Source organism: Bubalus bubalis, chromosome 4, assembly GCF_019923935.1.
Source record: "Bubalus bubalis isolate 160015118507 breed Murrah chromosome 4, NDDB_SH_1, whole genome shotgun sequence".
Taxonomy (NCBI): domain Eukaryota; kingdom Metazoa; phylum Chordata; class Mammalia; order Artiodactyla; family Bovidae; genus Bubalus; species Bubalus bubalis.
Window position 1 is genome coordinate 30,869,147 of NC_059160.1, and position 25,131 is coordinate 30,894,277.

General features: G+C 37.7%; 1 protein-coding gene across 1 annotated transcript in view; it reads left to right on the plus strand.

Moving 5' to 3' along the window:
* Positions 1-9,234: 9,234 nt before the first annotated feature.
* The window catches only part of LOC102403810 (solute carrier organic anion transporter family member 1B3), an 80,460-nt gene continuing 64,563 nt past the window's right edge, over positions 9,235-25,131 (plus strand). The window contains exons 1-2 of the mRNA XM_025283358.2: positions 9,235-9,368; positions 12,148-12,299. Coding sequence (XP_025139143.2) covers positions 12,210-12,299 — 90 coding nt within the window. The 5' untranslated portion in view covers positions 9,235-9,368; positions 12,148-12,209. The remainder of the gene's footprint in view (positions 9,369-12,147; positions 12,300-25,131) is intronic.

Below are 25,131 nucleotides of genomic sequence, written 5' to 3' on the forward strand. Positions count from 1 at the left end.
GAAAGTACAAAGATCCTGGCTATAGGATCTCTATCTTATACAGCCTTGAGGCTAGTCTTCGGATTTTTATGCTGAGTAAGGTAGGAAGCCACTGGAGGATTTCGGTAGAGCAGTGTCATAAGATGACCTGTTTTGGCATGAGGGTTCAGGCTGCTGTATTAAAGTTTACACTGGGAAGTGAGGTTGGGAAAGAGGGGGGAGGAGGGTGAGTGTAAAGAAGGTAACTTTTAATAAAAGGTAAAGGGTGTTGCAGTAATTCAGGACCAAAGTGATAACTGCTGATGGTAAAAAAGAAAACAGTCAGATTCAGGATATATTTTTAAATTAGAGCCTGATATGGTATCAGAGAGGAGTCAAGAATGATTCCAGTATGTGTGTGTGTGCAACTAGAAAGATGAATGCATGCTCACTCACTCACTGATGCTATGGACTATAGCCCACCAGCCTCCTTTGTCCATGGGATTCTCCAGATAAGAATACTGGAGTGAGTTTCCATTTCTTTCTACAGGGGAATCTTCCTGACCCAGGGATTGAACTTGTGTCCCCTGCATCTCCTGTATTGGCGGGTGGGTTCTTTACCACTGAGCCACCTGGAATTGGGAATAATACAGGAGATGAGGTTTGGGAATGGAAAATGATGAGAACAACTTGGAAAATGCTAAGTGTAAGATGTCTATGACAGCTATAAAGGGAGGGTGAGCAGGCAATGGGAATATCTACAGCTCAGAAGTGAAGTCTTGATCAGAGATAAAAAGTTGGTAATTAGCAACATACCAGACATCCTGGAATGTGAAGTCGAGTGGGCTTTAGAAAGCATCACTAGGAACAAAGCTAGTGGAGGTGATGGAATTCCAGTTTAGTTATTTCAAATCCTGAAAGATGATGGTGTGAAAGTGCCGCACTCAATATGCCAGCAAATTTGGAAAACTCAGCAGTGGCCACAGGACTGGAAAAGGTCAGTTTTCATTCCAATCCCAAAGAAAGGCAATGCCAAAGAATGCTCAAACTACCACACAATTGCACTCATCTCACACGCTAGTAAAGTAATGCTCAAAATTATCCAAGCCAGGATTCAGCAATACGTAAACTGTGAACTTCCTGATGTTCAAGCTGGTTTTAGAAAAGGCAGAGGAACCAGAGATCAAATTGCCAACATCCACTGGATCATCGAAAAAGCAAGACAGTTCCAGAAAAACATCTATTTCTGCTTTATTGACTATGCCAAAGCCTTTGACTGTGTGGATCACTATAAACTGTGGAAAATTCTGAAAGAGATGGGAATATCAGACCACTTGACATGCCTCCTGCGAAATCTGTATGCAGGTCAAGAAGCAGCAGTTAGAACTGGACATGGAACAACAGACTGGTTCCAAATAGGGAAAGGAGTACATCAAGGCTATATATTTTCACCTTACTTATTTAACTTATATGCAGAGTACACCATGAGAAACACTGGGCTGGAAGAAGCACAAGCTGGAATCAAGATTGCTGGGAGAAATATCAATAACCTCAGATATGCAGATGACACCACCCTTATGGCAGAAAGTGAAGAGGAACTCAAAAGCCTCTTGATGAAAGTGAAAGAAGGGAGTGAAAAAGTTGGCTTAAAACTCAACATTCAGAAAACGAAGATCATGGCATCCAGTCCCATCACTTCATGGCAAATAGATGGGGAAACAGTGTCAGACTTTATTTTTTTGAGCTCCAAAATCACTGCAGATGGTGACTGCAGCCATGAAATTAAAAGATGCTTACTCCTTGGAAGGAAAGTTATGACCAACCTAGATAGCATATTGAAAAGCAGAGATATTACTTTGCCAACAAAGGTCCGTCTAGTCAAGGCTATGGTTTTTCCAGTGGTCATGTTTGGATGTGAGAGTTGGACTGTGAAGAAAGCTGAGCACCAAAGAATTGATGCTCTTGAACTGTGGTGTTGGAGAAGACTCTTGAGAGTCTCTTGGACTGCAAGGAGATCCAACCAATCCGTGTTAAAGCAGATCAGTCCTGGGTGTTCATTGGAAGGACTGATGTTGAAGCTGAAACTCCAATACTTTGGCCACATCTTACGAAGAGCTGACTCATTGGAAAAGACCCTAATGCTGGCAGGGATTGGGGGCAGGAGGAGAAGGGGACAACAGAGGATGAGATGGCTGCATGTCATCACGGACTCGATGGACATGAGTTTGGATAAAATCCGCGAGTTGGTGATGGACACAGAGGCCTGCCATGCTGCAGTTCATGGGGTCGCAAAGAGTCGGACACAACCAAGCGACTGAACTGAACTGAGATAGCATTAAAGACATGAGAAAAATGAGAGCACTGAAATAGAGCAGTTAAATCCTGAGGCACTTCAATTGTTTTTTTAAAGATTTTTTGATGTGGACAATTAAGGTCTTTTTTGAATTTAGTACAATACTGCTGTTTTTATGTTTTGGTTTTTTGCCCCCAAAGCATGTGGAATCTTCGATCTCTGACCAGTAATTGAACTTGCTCCCCACCACATTGGAAGGCAAAGTCTTAACCACTTGATTACCAGGGAGGTCCCCTGAAATACTTTAAGAAGCCAAAGTATATAAAGGAGTCAGTAAATAATGTGGAATTGGAGTAGCTAGTACGTTGAGAGGGAAATCACAAAAGATAGTATCCTGAAAAGTATTTTCAGGAGAAGGAAATAATCAACTCTGGAAAAAATGCTGCTAATAGGTCTAGTCAGCCGAAGACCATTACATGTAGCATTTAGGTAATTTATAACTTAGGCAAGAATAATTGAGTGAAGAGTTGGGGATAAAAACTTGACGGAAGTGTACTCAAGGGAGAATGTGAGGGAAGGAATAGAAGACAGTGATTATAGATAAGCTTTTGAGAAGTTTTTTTAAATGTAAAAATAAAGTGATACCTGGAAGGGGAATGGGATCGAAAGAGGGATTTTTGAAGATGGAAAAGTGATGGCATGTATATATGCTGAAGGGAAAAATTCTTTAGGAAGGAAAAATTGGTTCTTGAAAACACCAGAGGAAGCACAAGTGGACAAGTGGAGCTTGGTCTTAGCTAAAGCATAGACAGTTCATCAAGACAGAATATGTGGTACTGATGCTACAGGTTAATATATGCATTGAAAGGAGATTTGGGAAATTTTGTTCTTCATTCAATCAGTTCAGTCACTCAGTTGTGTCCGACTCTTTGCAACCCCCTGGACTGCAGCACGCCAGGCTTCCCTGTCCATCACCAACTCCCAAGTTGTTCTTCATTTTTGTTAGTGAAATCATCATCATTTGAAGGTGGAGATAGGAAAGGATGTCTTAGAGTTTTGAAAAGAGATGAAAGCACAAAATAGTTACTGAGAAGGCAAAATGTGGATTGGGAAAAAATGCAGCATGATACCTAAGCCCAAGAAAGACGCCCCTTGAATTTCATGATCATAAATTTAAAGCCAACATGGTTGAGAATTTTCATTTAGTCATGTTCAGCAACATGGATGAATGGACAGAGTTGTCTGAGAGTTGTATTTAATCCAGGTTGTAGTTTCGTCAAGCAATTAAAATGATACCAAGGTCATAAATAACTTGAAGATATATGGATGAAAGTGATTACCGTGACCATTAAATTTAACCCAGATACAGAGGGAAATGGCGACATGAAATACTGCACACTGAAATCTCTGGTAGAATCCATCAGTAGTCAGATAGGTCCTGGTCATTAGAAAGTACTGTTGCATCCAGAGTACTACAATTTGTGAGCTGGCAACATAGATAGTAGAGATCCAATCCTTGTAGCTGGCAGTAGGGAGAAGTTGCAGTTTTGATATGACAGAGCCTAGGATATGTCCATTGGAGTGGACAGAAGAAAGACCATTAGAGAAGAGAAAGTTGAAAAATTATGAAGTGGAAGGATTAGAAGGATTCTCTTTATGACCACTTGTTGGGATCCTTTAATGGACCGGAACCTGGTGGTCTGGAGTCGACGATAAGAAAGTGAAAGAAAGAAAGAAAAATAGAGAGAGAGAGAGAGAGAGAGAAGGAAGGACACCAGGACCCAAGTCTCTGGTGGAACAAGGGTGCTTTATTGAATTCTGTGTGAGTAATATATACCATATTACAAGGTAGCTTCTTCAGATAAAGATCAAAAGACCAGACTTTACAAGTTACCAAGGAAACAAGGAGCAATAGAGGCCATAAGGCCAAAAGGCAATCCATATCAAGAGGGTCATAAATAATCCCTTTCACCATATGGAAAAGCTAACGAAGGAAATCCTATGCAAGAATCCCCTTTTTTTGATCTCAGTCCTGGAAGTGGCTTGCCACTCTGCTTGCTTCTATCAGGAACTGATAAGGAACAGAGGGCTCAAGAGAGATAGGAAACAGCACACAGGAATCCAATTGTTAAACATTCCCTGACAACCATTGACATTACCAATAATTATGACAGCAGGGAGACTTTGAGAGATTGGCTTTGAACCAAGAGCTGAAACTCATGGAAGAGGTAGGACCGACTCAAGGAGCGGTGGATGATTCCACCATGAAGAAGTGATGGTCTTTAAATAGGAGATTCATAACGATGGGTTCAGAAAGGAGAAGGTTTAATAACAGAAAGGAGAGCCTTCCCTTGAAGTCCAGTGGTTAAGATTTCACCTTCCAAGACAGCGGGTGTAGGTTCAATCCCTCATTGGGGAGCTAAGATTCCACATGCCTCGCAGCCCCACCAAAAAATGAAAACATAAAACAAAGGCAATATTGTAACAAATCCAATAAAGAATTTTAAAATAGTCCACATCCCAAAAATCCTTAAAAAAAAAAAAAAAAAAAAGAAGAAGAAGCAGCAGCAGCAAAGTAAGGCAGATCGGAAACCAGTGCTTCTGATGTGGTATAAAATAGAGAACAATGCATCTAGCATTGATCGCAGCAGCCAGAGAGGCAGTGTCTTCAGGGAAACGCCAAGTTTAAGTGAGAGCAAGAATGTGAGGCAAAATGTGTCAGGAAAGAGGCTGAAAGTAAAGGGAATTATACTTGCGATTACTTATGAGTTCCAAAAAAAATCTCAAGAGAACGATCTCATTTCAGGACTGAGAGAGAGATAGGAGATGAGGGACAAATACCAGAGTGTGCAGAGCCATATGGGAATTAGAATGGCCCTGACAAGCATGATCAGGGAATCCCTTGCTTCTCATGGTGGTGATCAACATAAGAGAGATGATGGCCACAGTAAGATCAATCATGATGATGCCAGGGCTTTCGGGGGTAGAAAGATGGGAGTTCTTTCCAGGAGTCTGCAGCCTCCTAGTGCTTCCCACTTTTTACTAAAATGTTTTTTCCACTCTTTTCCTTTCTTTTTTTGGTCATGCTGAAAAGCTTTCAGAATTTGGGGCAGCATGCACAATCTTAGTTCCCTGACAAGGGATCAAACCTATGCCCCCTGCACTGGGAGAACAGAGCCTTAGCCACTGGACTGCCAAGGAAGTCCCGACTTCTTTTTTTAAATTAACTTTTATTGGAGTATAATTGATTTATAATATTGTGTTACAGAACAACCTCTTGACCATTGCCAAGAGAAATTTGGAGTAGGCTACTGCAGGTTGGCTTTGAGCCTGAAGTCTCCCCACTCAATAATGCCTGTGGACACATCTGAGCACTTTGGAAATAAAAAGCTTCTGGGAAAAAAAAAAAACTGCTGGGGGTCTGTCTTAGAGATTTAATTTTTATTCATTTCATATGAAGCAATTGCTTTAAATATTTATAATACATTAATGTAGTACAATGAATCTTAAGTATTGAATCAATAATTTGTCAAGTACTGTGCAAAGCACTTTATGTATATTATTTAACCCTTAATCCAAGTATTGTCTTCCTACTTTATAGATGCAGATATTATTGCTCAGAAAAGTTTAGATAACCTACTTGAGTTCATACTGCTAACAGGTGGCAGAGACACATTGGCATCAAAATCTATCAGATTTCAAAGACCATAATATATCATCAGAACTGGGGTGATTAAGTCTGCAGTAAATATCAATAAGGTTATTTTTAGGAAATTTTGCAATTCTATTGACCTATGGAGGTTAGCATAGTATTGATCTTAAAAGAACTGTTGCAATGTCTTTCCTCTGACCACTTTTGTTCTTCCACAAGTCACGCAAAGAAAATGGTCTAAGTGCTTAAACAGTCACACAAGAAAAAGAGCAAATGTTCTTTGATCTCTGGAAACACTCCAGAATTTCACCAGAGATTGGATTAGATTAGAAAGGGTCTAGTTAACCTGTACTGTTTTACCTTCATTCTTTGTACAATTGTCTCAAAACAAGATGGTGCGACTAGAGTAGAACAGAAATTTAGAGAGAAAATCATTAGCATAGGGAACACCTGAACTGTACCCCAACTCTGAATGAAAGGGAAGCACACAAAATCAATTCCTCCAGCTCTGCTACAGTGGTTCTCAAAATCGGTGTCACACCAAAGGTCACTTGAGTGCTTATTAAGAAATAGTAATCTTTGGTCAACTGAATCAGAATCTCCTGGGTGTGGGGACCCGACTGCTATAGATGCTGACTCTGCTGAGGAATATTTGGGAGGCTGAACCCTAATCTTCTCAGCCCCAAATCTTCTTTTCTCAGATCAGTTCAGTTCAGTTATCTTTAATTGAGAAAATAGAGATTTCCTAAACCTTTCCTGTCTGTACTTTCTTGTTCTTCCCATGGTTCCAACAGTTCCAAGAATAAGCTTGGATAGAACTAATCGATCAAATAACTGAGATACAGGGTTTAAATAAATATTGTTGCAGCAGTATCAAAGATTATCCTGCAGAAGTGATAAGGGATAACATTATTTTTACATATGCATCTTCATATTACAACATAATTATGTGCATATATATATTCACATGTGTATGTGCATATCTATGTACATACATATACATTCACGTTGCTATCTCTATATAATAGCTAAATATATATATATACATGCACATATCTCTCTATATATATGATATTAAGTATGCTGCATAATAAATAAATAACATACATGCATAAAACATATATAATATACATTATTTATTCATGTGATAGAAGAAAGGTACGAATCTTACTTATAAGAAATAGAGTATTTCTGTCATATCAACAAATAAGGATTTCACAGCCATCCATGAATCTGGCACTCCAATGTGAATTTCTGAGCCCCAAGGGTGCCCAGGAAGAACAATACCTGCTATCAAGCAGCTCTTAGTCACTCCCTAAGGTGAGCACTGAGGAGCTGGGGGGAGGGGTGGAAAACACCAGATACTGGCCCCAGATAGCTGAGATGCATATAAGAGGAACGATTTCAGTGAGCCCAAACTCTTGTATCTTCCCACACACAAAAAAGCACTAAATTCCTTGAGATATCTGCCTTTCCTTTATTAACAGTAATCTTTGGATGTTCATACTACCTGTCCTTTCTTGCAAACCTCTCTATAACCTGACTCCTCCCCCTGCCTCCTCAGAGCAATTCTCTCAAGGTTACATGAGATGCTGTCTCCTGGGCTTGTTGTTGTTGTTCAGAAGTTAAGTCATGCCTGATTCTGTGTGACACCATGAACTGTAGCACTCCAGGCTTCTCTGACCTTCACTGTCTCCCAGAGTTTGCTCAAACTCATGTCTATTGAGTCAGTGAAGCCATCCAACCATCTCATCCTCTGTCTCCCCTTCTCCTCTTGCCCTCAGTCTTTCCCAGCATCAGGGTCTTTTCCAATGAATCTGTTAACTGTATCAGGTGGCCAAAGTACTGGACCTTCAGCTTCAGCATCGGTCCTTCCCATGAATATTCAGGGTTGACAAGTTTGATCTTCTTGCTATCCAAGGAACTCTCAAGAGTCTTCTCCAGCACCACAGTTTGGAAGCATCAGTTCTTCGGCACTCAACCTTCTTTATGGTACAGCTCTCACATTCGTACATGACTACTGGAAAAATAATAGCTTTGACTAAATGGAACCTTTGTCGGCAAAGTGATTTTCTGCTTTTTAATATGCTATCTAGGTTTGTCACCGCTTTTCTTCCAAGGAGCAAGTGTCTTTTAATTTCATGGCTACAGTCACCATCTCATGTTTGAAGTCCTAAAAATTCCCACCAAATAAAGCATAGCACTCAACTTTTAGACTGTGACAATTTTTTAAGTTGACACTTACATCATTACGTGTGAAAGAGACCTGGGTCTGATCCCTGGATTAGGAAGATCCCCTGGAGAAGGGAATGGCTACCCACTTCAATATTCTTGCCTGGGAAATCCCATAGACAGAGGAGCCCGGCGGGCTACAGTCCATGAGGTCTCAAAGAGTTGGACACAACTGAGTGACTAACACTTTCACTTTTACTTAACTTCTGTACACCTCCAGAACAGAGTCCAATGACTGGGGTAAAGAGGTATAATAGGGATTCAAAAGTGTTCGAGTGAGTGAATGAAATAATGAGAGCATGAAACTTCATACTTTTGCAAGAAAACTTGCAACTGGATCAAGCTCTCCCCTTCTCTAAAAATCAGGTTAATAGAAATCATGATCTATCTTTCTGCAGACATTGATATAAGAAATCTATCATGCAAAGTAGTCTTGACTTCCATCATCTTTAAAAAATTTTGTCATTTAGAAAATCTGTCTTGTAATAAATTGGCACTTTTACTATTCCATATGGGACATCTGGTATCCGGACTCATCATGTTAGAATTGCACCCAAGTACCAAACAAAAGGGAGCTTCCTGGAGGCTCAGTTGGTAAAGAATCTACCTGCAATGCAGGAAACCTGAGTTTGATACATGAATCAGGAACATACGCTGGAGAAGGGAATGGCAACCCACTCCAGTAGTCTTGCCTGGAGAATTCTATGAACAGAGGAGCCTGGCGGGTTACAGTCCATGAGGTTGCAGATAGTGGGACACAACCGAGCAATTTTCACAACAAAAAGAATCAAACAAAATAGTGTATTTGATCCTTTGAATATTAAAGCAATCTACAGACAAGTTTTAAAAATTGCCTTGTAGTCTTCTTTATATGGAAGAGTTTTAATACTTTAGATAATCTGTTGTATTTGTATTTTTAAAGAAAAATATGCAAACTGAGTAAGCAAATATAAATTATTCTCAGAAATAAAGCTTAACTTTTGAACTTTTATATACAAATATTTTGTAAGTTCTGAGACATTATTAACACAATTTTTAAAATATAAGTATGCAGTGAAGATTCTTATAATAAGTGGTCAATTTTCTTCTATTTTCCTAGGACAATGACCTAATAAGATAGTTAATCATCATTGGACTGAAAAAAGAAATAACCCAGCTAACTATTTAGCAAGAGACTCTGACAACAGATAAAGGGATAGACCTGTGGTTTTTGCTGTGGGATCCTAAGTCCAGGTAAGAAAGAACCTTTGAAATTCTCAAACTTCAGTGTTTCTCTTATGTGAGAAACTTCCACAACTTTCAAGGATAAAAATTGTTTTTATGGACATGATAAATATTACACATTTTATGCTGTGTGTCTTCTACATGCTTATATTCCAAGCCCTTAAAACCTATCTTCTAGAGGTAGCTGAGCCTCAGGCTTGTGTTTTTGAAAATAAAAGACAGAAAATCAGACATTGATAATTTAACAATAAAGTCTGAAATCCCATTCCTATTACTTTCTATCCAAGTGGAACTTTAAGTCTGAAAAAATGAACCTCCAGTTATCTTCTCAAAACATGCTCCAAGGCAATTATTATCACTGACTATATAGAATTATTAAACTCGCTCTTGGTTTCTTTGATTCCAACTGGATAATGTGGGTTGAAGTGTTAGCTGGCAAGCATTGAGAAATGGGATGTGTCTCAAAGCTACTTACCTACCTCGATGTTACTTGTTTCAACTCAAGTTTGACTCAAGGGGGAGAAAATAGGTCTTCAAGATTATTTTGTCTCTGATTCAATGAAAAAAATTCTGCTCAGCCCAGTTCCTGGCACAAATTATGGACTCAAAAATATCAGTTCCCTTCTCCAATTCAGGAAGATGGCTAGCCTAATAATTATTGTTGAGGTTATTTAATTAAAAATTATTAAGTTATTTACAGACTTGTAAAAGCTCTAAGAAGTTAGTGAATGCTGTTTTCCCTTTTTTCCCCCCTCTCAGTACCACCAGTACAGGTCAGACTAAAATGTCGTGATGTTTAGAGTCAACTCTGAATTGATATTCCACTCTTTTAATTAATTTGTAGTGATTTATTACAATTTAATCTTTTTCCAGAAATGAGGTAAAAGTGCCTACATTTCCAACTTTTTTATCTGGATATTTTTCCCAATATGTAGGAGAAAGGTGAGGACAAGTAGTCTGTCTGGGAAAGTAGTTGGAATGATTCTGTTTAATTAATTAAAATAAAGTGGAATTGTGGTTATGGTGAGGTCAGGCATGACCATAGTCTCTCTGAGAGGTGCTTAGAGTACACTAAGCTCTTTTTAACAAGTCCAAACTCTACCTGCTTTTCCAGCCTAGTTCCACAGGTATTTTCTCTATGAAATCATATTAGGCCATTCTAATTATAATTCATTGCATTGTTTTTTCTGCTCATTTTGACTACCTACTATGTGGAAGGCAGCATTTGACACTTTGTAAAGACATAAAGATGAATTAAGGGCTTCTCAGGTGGCTCAGTGGTAAAGAATCTGCCTGCCAGTGCAGGAGAGGCAAGAGATGTGGGTTTGATCCCCAGATTGGGAAGATCCCCTGGAGAAGGAAATGGCAACCCACTCCAGTATTCTTCACAGACAATTCCATCGACAGAGGAGCCTGGTGGGCTACAGTCTATAGGGTTGTGAAGAGTCGGACACAACTGAGTACGCAAAGATGAATTAAGCATGTTTGTCTTCCTAGATCTTGTAATGTAGATATGCAGAAAATGTAACAAAATTTTCTTTCTTTCTCTTTTAAAAAAAATTTATTTATTTATTTGGTTGTGCTGTAAACAGATTTTCTCTAGTTGTGGTAAGTAGGGACTATTCTTCCTAGGGGCTCAGTAGTTGCAGCTCGAGGGCTCTAGAACACAGGCTCAATAGTTGCGGTGTGGGCTTAGTTCCTCTGTAGTATGTGGACTCTTCCTGGACCAGGGATCGATCCCATGTCCTCTGCATTGGCAGGCAGATTCCTATCCACTGTACCATCAGGAAAATCCCCAAATTTTATTTCTAATAGATAATTGCTAATAATTTATTTAATCTAATCTAGTGTGTGACTCTATGTTACCTTATTTGTTAATTCAAGCTTCCCTCTATAAATTTATCTTCCTAAATTATAATCTCACTGAAACTAGAAATTTGTGTGTGTGTGTGTGTGTGTGTGTGTGTGTGTGTTTCCCCTTCATTTTGTGTTTCAGTACTCAGTGAAATGTGAAACCCGAGTTCTGTTCATGGAGCAGAAGAATGAAATCTGCAAACTTGCAAACACTCACACAGGCAAAGTTTATCTTAAAGGATAGAGATACAAAGCTCACAGCCTAGACACTGAGAGGGGGTGAAGAGCCCCCAGAAGGCAGGGATTGCAGCAGTTTTATATCTTTACTAGTATCAAACTGTATATCTTTGGTTGGCTGGTGACTTTAATATACATCATTTTTGACCAATCAGTTTGAGTATCACAAAGTCCAGATTGTCATTTTTATGGCTTTTTTGGATCCCCCATTTCTCAGTTTCTCTAGACATTGTGATGCCATCCCTCAACCCCCTCTTAAGACCCCAGACCAAAAAAAAAAAAGACCCCAGACCATTATTTAGGAACCAAAGGTATGTTTAAAAGTTAATGATCTTCTTAGAGTTTGGTGTTTTGTTTGTTTTGTTTCGTTTTCCCCTTGATAAACTGGACAGCAAGTAATGATTGTCTTATCCTTGGTCTGAATGTTTTATGACCCTCCAGACCAGGGAGGTATTCCTCTGATGTGTAGTAATTGGAACAAAGAGTGAGATGCTTACTTGGGAAGAGAAAAAAAAAAATGAAATTAAAAAGAACCAAGGTCTCAGAGTCTTAGACTGTCTAGCATTTCTGCCTCATCAGGACATAATAAATCCTACATGAATATTTGTGGAATTATTGATTGATGGATGTTGACCTTGAGGTTTTTTTCATTTCTGAATTGTTAACGTGAAATAAAACACTTTTTCTCTCTCAAAAGGTGATCACTTTGAACTAAACATCAACAACAACTGGAAACATTCACATGATATATGCAGTTCAATGATGGACCAAAATCATCATTCAGATAAGACAGCAGAGGCACAACCTTCTGAGAAAAAGAAAACTAGAAACTGCTGCAATGGATTCAAGGTGGAATGAGTTTTATATTTTCAAACTAAAATAAGTAAAAGGGGGAATTTTTATTTCAAGAAAAGGCATCCAGTTTTTTTAAAAGAACATTTATATTTCAAATTAGAGTTTTTGAAAGAAGCATACATTAAAATACAGAATGATACTTATCTTGGTATACATCAGTCTTTAAATCAGAAAAAGTATTTCTTTAGTGACATTTCTGGCTTAGAATCTATTAATGTTGAAAATTTAGAAAGATTTTGGAATCCTCTCTTCATTCTTGATGGAACAAAAGGTACTTACAAAAAATATGATTCAAATAAAAGTAGTCTTTGTATAATGGATAATATGTTTTTTTAAAAATCTTATATTTGACCTATTGACAGAGAAGATTTATCAGTCTTGTGAATCACTTTGTGGTCTTGATCTATTTAATTTAAAAAAAAAATAGCATTTTTATTCTATTAATTTAAATAATATAGTCTGATGGAAAAGAGATCTGTTATAACTAAAACACCTGGCCCAAAAGCCTAGTTGATGACTTGGGATGGTCAGTTAATTTTTCCGTATGCAATGGGTAAAAGTGATAATCCTGTCTCTTGCTTTTGTCATAAAACCATGAAACACTGAATGATATAGACTGTATTGGGATTTTCACAGACAGGGAAAAGCAATCCTTGGGCACAGTATTAAGGAAATCAAGACTAACGGAAATTGAGAAGTTTGCATGAAGCCATCTAGATTGTAAATGGAAAACTCTTGAATCAAAGCCTTTTCATAAATTTATTTTTTTAATGAAGAATAATTGCTTTACAGAATTTTGTTGTTTTCTGTCAAACTTCAAAATGAATCAGCCATAGGTATACATATTCCCTCCCTTTTGAATTCCCTCCCACCTCCCTCCCCATCCCACCCCTCTAGGTTGATACAGAGGCCCTCTTTGAGTTTCCTGAGCCATACAGCAAATTCCCATTGCTATCTATTTTACATACGGTAATAAAGCCTTTAAACCCTCATAGGGCTTCCCAGGTGATGCTAGTGGTAATACAGAACCTGCCTGCCCATGTAGGAGACATAAGAGATGCGGATTTGATCCCTGGGTCAGGAAGATCCCCTGGAGGAGAGCATGGCAACCCACTCCAGTACTCCTGTCTGGAGAATCACATGAGAGAGGAGCCTAGTAGGCTATGGTCCAAGTGTCGCAGAGTCAGACATGACTGAGCACGCACACATGCAGAGAAGACTAGAAGAAATCAAAACTCAACCAGGGCTGACGTTGATCATTATTTAAAATGTTTTCCTCAAATTTATAGTTTATCTAGTTGAATAAAGACCAGAGATTAAACTCAATTGCAATCGTGTTATATAAAGTCTTTTTTAACTTTGTCCAGGGAACATAAGGTCTGTTTGTTTTTCAGAGATTACTGGTAAAGTCTATTCTGATGAAATATTTAAGTAATATTTAAGCCAAGAAGCAGTCACCAGGAGAAGCTACTGGGCTAATGCATTTGGAACAATTCTATTGTCTAGGGGTAGTATGATGTGCTGGATTATTTTGCTTTTAAACATGGGCAGTTATAGTGATTTCATTTGTACATGTATTCAAGATGATGACAAACTAGCTAAAGCAAATAAAGTTGCCTGTGTAGTCTCTTGAAGCATATTTATAGAAAAGCTTCAAGTTAGCAAGTCATCAGTGTATATAAAATATGTTAATTGCAGTCCAATAATAAAGACCAGAGAAACAATCACAATAATAGTCTATTGAGCACTTACTGTTATGCAAGACACTATACCAGTGTTTTATTTTTTGTTTTCATTTTGGTTACACTGGATGTGTAATGATCCAACCAGTCCATCCTAAAGGAAATCAGTCTGAATATCCATTGGGAGGACTGATGCTGAAGCTGAAGCTCCAATACTTTGGCCACCTGATGCAAAGAACTGACTCACTGGAAAAGACCCTGATGCTGGGAAAGATTGATGGTGGGAACAGGGGACAATAGAGGATGAGGTGGTTGGATCTCCAACTCAATGGACATGAGTTTGAATAAACTCTGGGAGTTGGTGATTGATAGGGAGGCCTGGTGCACTGCAGTCCTTGAGGTCGCAAAGAGTCAGATACAACTGAGCGACTGAACTGAACTGAACACTGGCTATGCAGACTTTCTCTAGTTATGGCAGATGGAGCTTCTCAATGTGGTGGCTTCCCTTGTTGCAGAGCTCTAGGTGTATGGGCTTCAGTAGTTGTGGTGCATGGGCTTAGTTGCTCCATGGCATGTGGAACATTCCCAGACCAGGGACTGAACCTGTGTGCCCTGCACTGGCAGGGTTCTTATCCACTCTACCACCAGGGAAGTCCTGTCCTAGTGTTTCAGTTCTGCGTGCGTGTGTACTCAGTTGCTTCAATTGTATCTGACTCTTTGTGACCCTAGACTCTTTGTAACTGTAGACTGCCAGGTTCCTCTGTCCATGGAACTCTCCAGGCAAGAATACTGGAGTGGGTTGCCATGCCCTCCTCCAGGGGATCTTCCCAACCCAGGGATTGAACCAGCATCTCCTGCATTGCAGGCAGATTTGTTTTCATGGAGCCACTAGGGAAGCCTGTTTTAGTACTACTAGTGGGTGTATTAATTATCACAATTCAGTCAGCCATGTGCTATTATCTCCCTTTTCAGATGGGGAAAAAAAAAACTTTAAGAGGTTGAATGACTTTCTCTAGGTCCCTAAGTGGTAAGTGCTGGATCCAAGGTCTGAACTCAGGCAGCCTGAAATCCCATGATCTCAATTGTACTCCATGCTGCTAAAGTATCTGTGAGTTTCCATAATATTGCTATCTTCAAGATGTTCTGATAAGCATGGATTTATAAATGGATTTTTAAATAATCTTTGTCATTCTATACTTCCAAATATTCCCCTTCATACCAAATAATTCAGCTTCAAGCAAACATATGTGCCCACACACATACAAATGCACATGCTGTTTCTGAGGAGTGTATATAGACTCAGCATGTAGAGTGTGTAAAAGTACAAATAGATAGCAAATAATCTTGAATAACAACAGCTTGGTTTGATTCTTTCTTACCCCTTTCCCTCAATTTTTGAGCAGAACCAAGTAAGTTATAAAAACCCTACCAGTACACTGCTCATCTTTATACTTGTTTCTGTGCTTCAGATTTCTTGTACTGCTGTGTTATAATGAAAATTCTTTAAAAACATAAAAGTAATGCATCATCATCAAAAAAATATAAATAACAGGGAAAAGTAAAAGTTGTCTCAGTCCACCTTCATTCCTATTCCTTTTCCAGAAATCATTAGGATAACTATCCTATTTTTATCCACCAACAGAATCACAATCCCACAGTTTTCCTCTGGCTCATTGCCTCTGTCCTATTGCTATTTCTCAAGATGCAAAGTGCAATTCTGACTTGGAAAAACTTGTACTCACTATTTCCTCATCTGAAATGTTCTACTCCCATATCTTACACTTTCATCTCACTCAAATCTCTGTTTAAACTTACCTCATCCCTGACCACCCCATATAAACAGTGGTATGTATATATATATACACCATATATCACCCATATATATGGATAGCATTTCCTGTCCATAACTCTTCAACCAAATTGATTTTTTTCATAGCATTTATCACCACTTGACACTGACATGCAAATGCACACATATGAATAGGTGTGTGTGCATATCTATGTCCTTAATGGAATAAAACAACACAAATTTTTGTAATAATCATACAATTCTGAAGTCGAGAAGTCTGAAATAGGTCTCACTGGGCTAAAACCAAGGTTTTGGTAGGGTTGTGTTCCTTTCTGGAGACTCTAGAGAAAAGTTAATTTCTTTGTCTTTTCCAGTTTCTAGAAACTGTCCAAAGTTCTTGACTAATAACTCTCTTCCATATTCAAAGCTAGTGATGGTCAATCAAATATTTGTTACATTTTATCACATTGTTGTTGAATTTTCTGCTCTCTCATCCATGCTTAAAGGATGCTTGGGATTACACTGAGTTAACAAAGACAACATATGACAATCTCTTCAAGGTCATCTGATTAGCAACCTTAACTCCATTTTCAAACTTAATATCCCCTTACCATGTTACCTAATATATTCATAGTTAGACAGAGTAATGTCATGCAAAGATACGCAGGTCCTAATCTCCAAAACCTGTAAATATAATTTTGTCCTTAGAGGAAGTCATTTATTCTCTCTGTAGCTAAGATTTTTCATCTGTGAAAGGGAAATGTTAGCATCTGAGTGACAGAATTATGCTAAGAAATAAATCCACTAATGGAAGTACAACAGTAGAACAACATCTGGCGTATAGAACTATTAGTAGCTAGCTACCATTGTTTTTATTGCTTCTCTGAGCTTTATTATTGGACAGCAATTAACATGCTTTATACACAAGGCCATCTTGCTAACTCAAAACTCCTCTCCAAATATGCTGCATCAGACCATGCAGGCAATCGTGCGTGCTTTGGCCAGGTTGTCATCCCCTTGTTGTGCTTTTGAGAGTGAAACCACTGTCCCTCCAGCACACTGAAATGTAAAGCTGGGTAGCTGATTTGAGATCTTTCTTCCTTTTATATATAGACACTAATCACTATGAAATTCCTTCTTAGTACTGTATATGTACATCCCATATGTTTTGGTATGTTGTGATTTCAGTTTTGCTTGTCTTGAGGTATTTTCTAAATTCTTTTTAGCATTTTTTGCTCTACGGTTGTTCAAATGGGTATTGCAAATTTTCATGTATTTGTGAATTCTCCAGTTTTTACCCTGCTATTGATTTCTAGTTTCATTCCATTGTGGATAGAAAAGATACTTGGGATGAGAACAATCTTCTTAGATTTGTTAAAATTTATTTTGTGGTGAAACATGCAAAGATATGTGTACACTTGAAAGTAATATGTATTTTGCTAGTGTTGGGTGGGATGTTTTGTGTATGTCTTCTAGGTCAATTTGGTCTTATCCATTTCTTTATTATTTCTATTTACTATTTAAAATGATGTATTCAAATTTCTACTATTAGTGTATTGTGGTTTATTTCTCCATTCAGTGTTTATATATTTAGGTACTCTGATGTTGGGGATAGAAAGATAGAGATATTTATTAAATCTTCCTGGTCAATTAACTCTTTCATTTTTAATATTAAGGTCTTCTTTTGTCTCTTGTGACATTTTTACTTAAAATCTATTTTGTCTGAAATAACTACAACCACTTTTGGTTACCTACTTCGTGGAATATCTTTTCCTATCACTTCACTTTCAGTCTTTGTGTGTCTTTAGTTCTAAAGTGAGAAACTGAGTCTTATACATAGGGAACAGTTGAGTCTTGCTTCTTTTTAATTTTTAGTTTTTTAATTGAAGTGTAGTTGAATCACAATATTATATTAGTTTCCTATGTATAGCAATAGAAACTCAGTATTTTGACAGACTATACTACACTAGAACTTATTACAAGATAATGGATATAATTCCCTGTGCTATATCTTATATCCTTGAAAGTGAAAGTGTTTAGTCACTCAGTCATGTCTGACTTTTTGCAATCCCATGGACTGTAGCCCACCAGGCTCCTCTGTCCATGGAATTCTCCAGGCAAGAATACTGGAGTGGGTAGCCATTCCCTTCTCTAGGGGATCTTCCCGACCCAGGGATTGAAACCAGGTCTCCTACATTGCAGGCAGATTCTGTATCATCTGAGCCATCAGGGAAGACTTAGTGCTTATCTATTTTAACAGTTTGTATCTCTTAATTTCATACCCCTAATTGTGTCCTTCCTCTTTTCCCCTTCACCACTGGAAACTACTAGTTCTTTTTCTATATGTGTCTTTTTCTGTTTTGCTATACAGAAAAAGCCTTTGTTTGTATTAATTTTTAGATCCCACATGTAAGTGATATCATACAATATTTGTTTTTATCAAATCATATTTTCTAGGTCCAGTCACATCACTATAAATGGGAGATTTTCATTGTTTTTTATGATTGAGTAATAGTTCTACTGTAAACATTGGGGTACATATATCTTTTTTAATTAGTGTCTTTGATTTTTCCAGATATATACTCAGGAGTGGAATTGCTGGATCATATATTGGTTCTATTTTTAGTTTTTTTAGGAACCTCCATACTGTAAGTGTCTGCACCAATTTACATTCCCATCAACAACATACAAGTGCTCTCTTTTCTCTACATCATCACCAACACTTATTATTTGTAGTTGTTTTGATGATAGCCATTCTGACAAGTGTGAGGTTATATCTTACATTTGTTGTTTTGACGTGCATTTATCTGTTAGTGATGATGAGTATCTGTTCATGTGTCTGTTAGCCATTTGTATGTCTTCTTTGGACAATGTCTATTCAGATCTTCTGCCAATTATTTAATTATTTTTTTAAATATTGAGTTGTATGGGTTATTTATGTATTTTGGGTATTAACACTTTGCCAGTCATATTATTTTCAAATCCTATAGACTATCTTTTCTTTTTTATCCATGGTTTCCTTTGATGTGCAAAGACTTTTAGATTTAATTAGATCTCATTTGTTTATTTTTGCTTGAAATTTTTTAGCTTAGGAGACAGATCCAAAAAAATTATTGTTGCAATTTATGTTAAACAGTGTTCTGCCTACGTTCTCTGCTAGATGTCTTATGGTTTCAGGTCTTTATTCACCTCTTTATTCCATACTGAGTTGTGTGTATATATATCCATATTGAGTTTTATACATACATATATATATATATATATATATATACTCATACACCAAACATTTAGTGTAAGGAAATGTATTCATTTCATTGTCTTACATGTCACTGTTCATTTTTTCCAACACCACTTGTTGAGAGATCTGTCTTTTTTCCATTGTATATTCTTTCATCCTTTACTGTAGATTAATTGACCATAGGTATTTGAGGTTTTTCCTAGGCTCTCTATTCTCTTCTGCTGATGTGTGTATCTGTTTTTTGTGGTAGTACCAGGTTGTTTTGTTTACTGTATCTTTGTACAGTTGTCTAAAATCTGGGAGAGTGACACATTTAGCTTTGATCTTTTTTCCTCAAGACTGCTTTGGCAAATTAGGGTCTTTTATGGTTCCATATCTATAATTATAACAGTTATGAAGCTGATAATAACAAATTTGATAACAGAAAAGCTCTACATATTACATTCTCCCCTTTCGTATACTTTACATTATTATTATCACATTTTACGTCTACATATACTAACTTTTAGAATATTTTAATAATTATTTTTAAATATTGTTGTCATTAATCTTTTATACTAGAATAAAAACTGATTTGCCCACTATATTATAGTAATACAGTATTTTGTATTTGTCTCTATGTCTACCTTACTAACAAGTTTTGTGCTTTCTTCTGCTATCATGTTGCTGCCTAGTATTCTTTTATTTCAACTTGAAGAACTCCCTTTAGTGTTTCTTATAAGGGAAGTCTGGTGTTGATGATCTCCTTCAGCTTTGGTTTGTCTGGGAGAGTCTTTACCTCTCTTTCATTTGGAAGGTTTCTTTTGCTCAGTATAGTATTCTTGGATGATATGGTTCGTTTTTGCTTTTTTCTAGTTCTTTTAACATATTATTCTATTTCTCCTGACCTATAAGGTTTATAATGAAAAACAACTTGCTCTTAGTTTTCTGGGGGTTCTCTTTCTATGACAAGTTTCTCTCCTCTTGATTCTAAAAAGTTCTCTTTCTTTTTATTTTAATTATACTGTGCCTTCAGTTCAGTTTAGTCACTCAGTCATGTCCAACTCTTCGCAGCCCCATGGACTGCAGCACACCAGGCTTCCCTGTCCATCACCAACTCCCAAAGCTTGTTCAAACTCATGTCCATTGAGTCAGTGATGCCATCCAACCATCTCATCATCTGGCATACCCTTCTCCTTGCCTTCATTCTTTCCCAGCATCAGAGTCTTTTCCAAGGTGTCAGTTCTTCACATCAGGTGGCCAAAGTATTGAAGTTTCAGCTTCAGCATCAGTCCTTTCAATGAATATTCAGGACTGATTTCCTTGAGAATTGACTGGTTGGATCTCCTGGCAGTACAAGGGACTCTCAAGAGTCTTCTTTAGCACCACAGTTCAAAAGCATCAGTTCTTTGATACTCAGCTTTCTGTATAGTCCAATTCTCACATCCATACATGACTACTGGATAAATCATAGCCTTGACTACACAGACCTTTGTCAGCAGGGTAATGTCTTTGCTTTTTAATATACTATCTAGTTTGGTCATAGCTTTTCTTCCAAGGAGCAAGTGTCTTTTAATTTCATGGCTGCAGTCACCATCTGTAGCGATTTTGGAGTCCAAGAAAGTAAAGTCTGTCATTGTTTCTATTGTTTCCCCATCTATTTGCCATGAAGTGATGGGACCAGATGCCATGATCTTAATTTTCTGAATATTGAGTTTTAAGCCAATTTTTTTCACTTTGCTCTTTCACTTTCATCAAGAGGCTCTTTGGGTTCTTCACTTTCTGCCATAAGGGTGGTATCATCTGCATATCTGAGGTTATTGATATTTCTCCCTGCAATCTTCATTCCAGCTTGTGCTTAATCCAGCCTGGCATTCTGCATGATATATGCTGCATATAAGTTAGTCAGGGTGACAATATACAGCCTTGATGTACTCTTTTCCCTATTTGGAACCAGCCTGTTGTTCCATGTCCAGTTCTAACTGTTGCTTCCTGACTTGCATACAGATGTCTCAGGAGGCAGGTCAGGTGGTCAGGTATTCCCATTTCTTTCAGAATTTTCCACAGTTTATTATGATCAACACAGCCAAAGGCTTTGGGGTAGTCAATAAAGCAGAAATAGATATTTTTCTGAAACGCTCTTGCTTTTTCGATGATCCAGTGGATTTTGGCAATTTGATCTCTGGTTCCTCTGCCTTTTCTAAAACCAGCTTGAACATCTGGAAGTTCATGGTTCACATACTGCTGAAGCCTGGCTTGGAGAATTTTGAGCATTACTTTGCTAGAGTGTGAGATGAGTTCAATTGTGTGGTAGTTCGAGCATTCTTTAGCATTGCCTTTTTTGGGAGTGGAATGAAAACTGAGCTTTCCCAGTCCTGTGGCTACCACTGAGTTTTCCAAATTTGCTGGCATATTGAGTGCCGCACTTTCACAGCATCATCTTTTAGGATTTGTAATAGCTCAACTGGAATTCCATCACCTCCACTCGCTTTGTTCATAGTGATTCTTCCTAAGGCTCACTTAACTTCACATTCCAGGATGTCTGGTTCTAGGTGAGTGATCACACCATCATGGTTATCTTGGTCATGAAGATCTTTTTTGTATAGTTCTTCTGTGTATTCTTTCCACCTCTTCTTAATATCTTCTGCTTCTCTTAGGTCCATAACATTTCTGTCCTTTATTGAGCCCATCTTTGCATGAAATGTTCCCTTGGTATCTCTTTTTCTTGAAGTGATCTCTTGTCTTTCCCATTCTATTGTTTTCCTCTATTTCTTTGTATTGATCACTGAGGAAGGCTTTCTTATCTCTCTTTGCTATTCTTTGGAACCCTGTATTCAAATGAGTATATCTTTTCTTTTCACCTTTGCCTCTTGCTTCTCTTCTTTTCTCAGCTATTTGTAAGGCCTCCTCAGACAACCATTTTGCCTTTTTGCATATTTTTTTCCTTGGGGATGGTCTTGATCACTGCCTCCTGTATTATGTCATGAACCTTCATCCATAATTTTTCATACAGTGCCTTAGTGTGGCACATTACATAGATATTCTTAAATTATTTATTTATCATTTTTTCCTCCCAGCATTAGTATGTATTTAAATAATTAAGGAAATAGCTTATGCCACAAGAAGTTCCAATTTTCATAAAGCTCTTTAACATTGGTAAGCACTAAAACGAATCACTTAGGCAACAACCAGTATATTACCAAAAACTCTGGATTATGACAATGAACACATAGAATTTGGCTCAAATTAATCAAATCAAAATGCATGGATAAAAAAGAAATTTACAATGATAAAATCTGTTTAAAAAAAATAGAAAGGAATTAACCACAAGATAGTTTTCCAAAGTGAATTTTAAGGCAATACAATTGCCTAATTAGTACATAATAGAAAAGAGAAGAAATATATCAAATATCAAAAAATTTTAAGTGATTTTCACATTTATTAAAATTACATAAAGTAAAATTCAATCAAAGAGATCAAAATTGAAGACATCAAACACATTAGAAAAACATCAAAATAGTTATTAAAACATAAGCTTAATATTTAATAAAAATTAAATCTTTGGGCTAGGTATTAGATAGTGAAGTGAAAGTCACTCAGTTGTGTCCGACTCTTTGTGACCCCATGGACTATACAGTCCATGGAATTCTGCAGGCCAGAATACTGGCCTTTCACTTCTCCAGGGGATCTTCCCAATCCAGGTCTCCCACATTGCAGGCAGATTCTTTACCAGCTGAGCCACAAGGGAAGCCCAAGAATACTGGAGTGGGTAGCCTATCTCTTCTTCAGTAGATCTGCATGACCCAGAAATCGAACTGGGGTCTCCTGTATTGCAGGCAAATTCTTTACCAACTGAGCTATGAGGGAAGCCCAGGTATTAGATAAGCACTTTATAATATTTTTCACTCTATAATATACATGATTCTAACTTGGTTATGATATGTCTTACAGAGGTGGTAGGAATGGCTTTGGCATTTAACACTCTTCTTCCACTAGTGCAAAGAAATATATATATATATATTTGCAGAGTGTGAATGGAGCAAAGTTTTTTGGTTTTTTTTTTTAGGTTTTTAATCCATTTTGAATTTATTTTTCTTTATGATGATAGAAAATGTTCTAATTTAATTCTTTTACAGGTAGTTATCCAGTTTTCCTAACACTACTTATTTTTTGTTTATATTTATTTTTTTATTTTATTTTATTTTTAAACTTTACAATATTGTGTTGGTTCTGCCATATATCGAAATGAATCCTCCACAGGCATACATGTGTTCCCCATCCTGAGCCCTCCTCCCTCCTCCCTCTCCATACCATCCCTCTGGGTCATCCCAGTGCACCAGAGCAAAGTTTTAAAAACAAATCATATTAATAAAAAGAAAAAAGAGGATAAATCTATAATGGCCTTTCAAATTACATATATTTGGTGCACTGACAAACATTCACAAACACATGCATGACCTCATGAACATAATCTCCTTTGAACCGTGCAATGACCCTATAAAATAAATAAGCTAACTATTTTGTATTACCTTTTAATGGATTAGGAAACTGAAGTTCAGTGAACTGTGTAATTTTTTAATCTTTGTTTGGTTAGGAAATTAAAAACAAGGCAACTGGATCTAGATCTTCTGATTGCAAAATACAGTCTTTTTTCTTTCATCACATGCATACCAGGTAATCCATGAATAATTTTGTATCTTTGCTAAGAAGGAAACAAAGTAGTAGGTAGGGAATATTAGAAGAAAGAAGAGGGAATTAAGAGATATAAAGTCCATATACAAAATAAAGTCAGGGTTAAAAAAAGAGATACAGTATGTCAAGAACTTAGTTTTTCTGAAACATACCAGTAAATTGTATTCCAATCTTGTTTTAATCAATAATACTTCAGGTCAGTTCAGTCGCACAGTTGCGTCTGACTCTGTGACCCCATGGATTGCAGCACCCCAGGCTTCCCTGTCCATTACCAACACCTGAAGCTTGCTCAAACTCATGTCCATTGAGTCATTGATGCCATACAGTCATCTCATCCTCTGTCATCCACTTCTCCTGCCTTCAATCTTTCCCAGCCTCAGGGTCTTTTCTAATGAGTCAATTCTTCGCATCAAGTGGCCAAAGTATTGGAGCTTCAGCTTCAGCATCTGTCCTTCCAATGAATATTTAAGACTGATTTCCTTTAGGATTGACTGGTTTGATCTCCTTGAGGTCCAAGATTCATTTAAAAATTAGACTAAACTTTATGGAAATTGAGATCTAATAGTAATGTCATTCACAAAGCATTCTAGCTAGGAATTCTTCTAAGAAATTATACAATTTAAAGAAGAGAATAAAACAATAGATTTGTCTCAATAATACAAATAGCACAGTGATTTGAGATTATGTGTGTACTCATCTGTTCAGTTGTGTCTGACTCTTCACAACCCTTGGACCGAAGCCCACCAGACTCATTTGTCCATGGAATTCTCCAGGCAAGAATACTGGAGCAAGTTGCCATTTCTTCCTCCAGGAGAGTTGCTGACCCAGGGATCAAACCTGCATCTCCTGTTTCTCCCACATTGCCGCCAGATTCTTTACCACTGAGCCATTGGGGAAGCCCAATTTTAGATTACAAATATTCTGAAAGTAAGACTAATTGGGTGACATCAAAATCATGGTCAAGTGAGAGTCTCCCTTTTCCATCTCCTTAAATCTGCAACCAGTAGAACATCCACAGCCTAGCAAAGCTGACTCTGTACAACACACCAGGATGCCAGAGAAACTATGCATCTGTACATCCAAAGTTGAGTGGACTGGAATACAGAGAAGAGGTGGAACTGGGGGACAGCAGAGGCAGTTTCTATGATCCCAGACCCCCATTTATGGCTGCTGAGCCAACAGCCTCAGAGAATCTAATTGCATCAGGGGAAGCAGTGCACATAGCTGCAACCTCCCAGGCATAGCAAAGCTCAAAGCCATAGGAAATTGGGCAGTAATGGCAACAGGGCCGGTGATGATTTCCTCTAGTCTGGGAGGTGCCTACAACTCTGAGCCACACCTCCCATCCTCAATAGGTGCACCCGTGAATCTGATAACTCTGAACACAGCAGAGGCACTTGAAAACCCACCTTCCAGTCTATGCTTTCCCTCTCTCTGTGGTGAAGA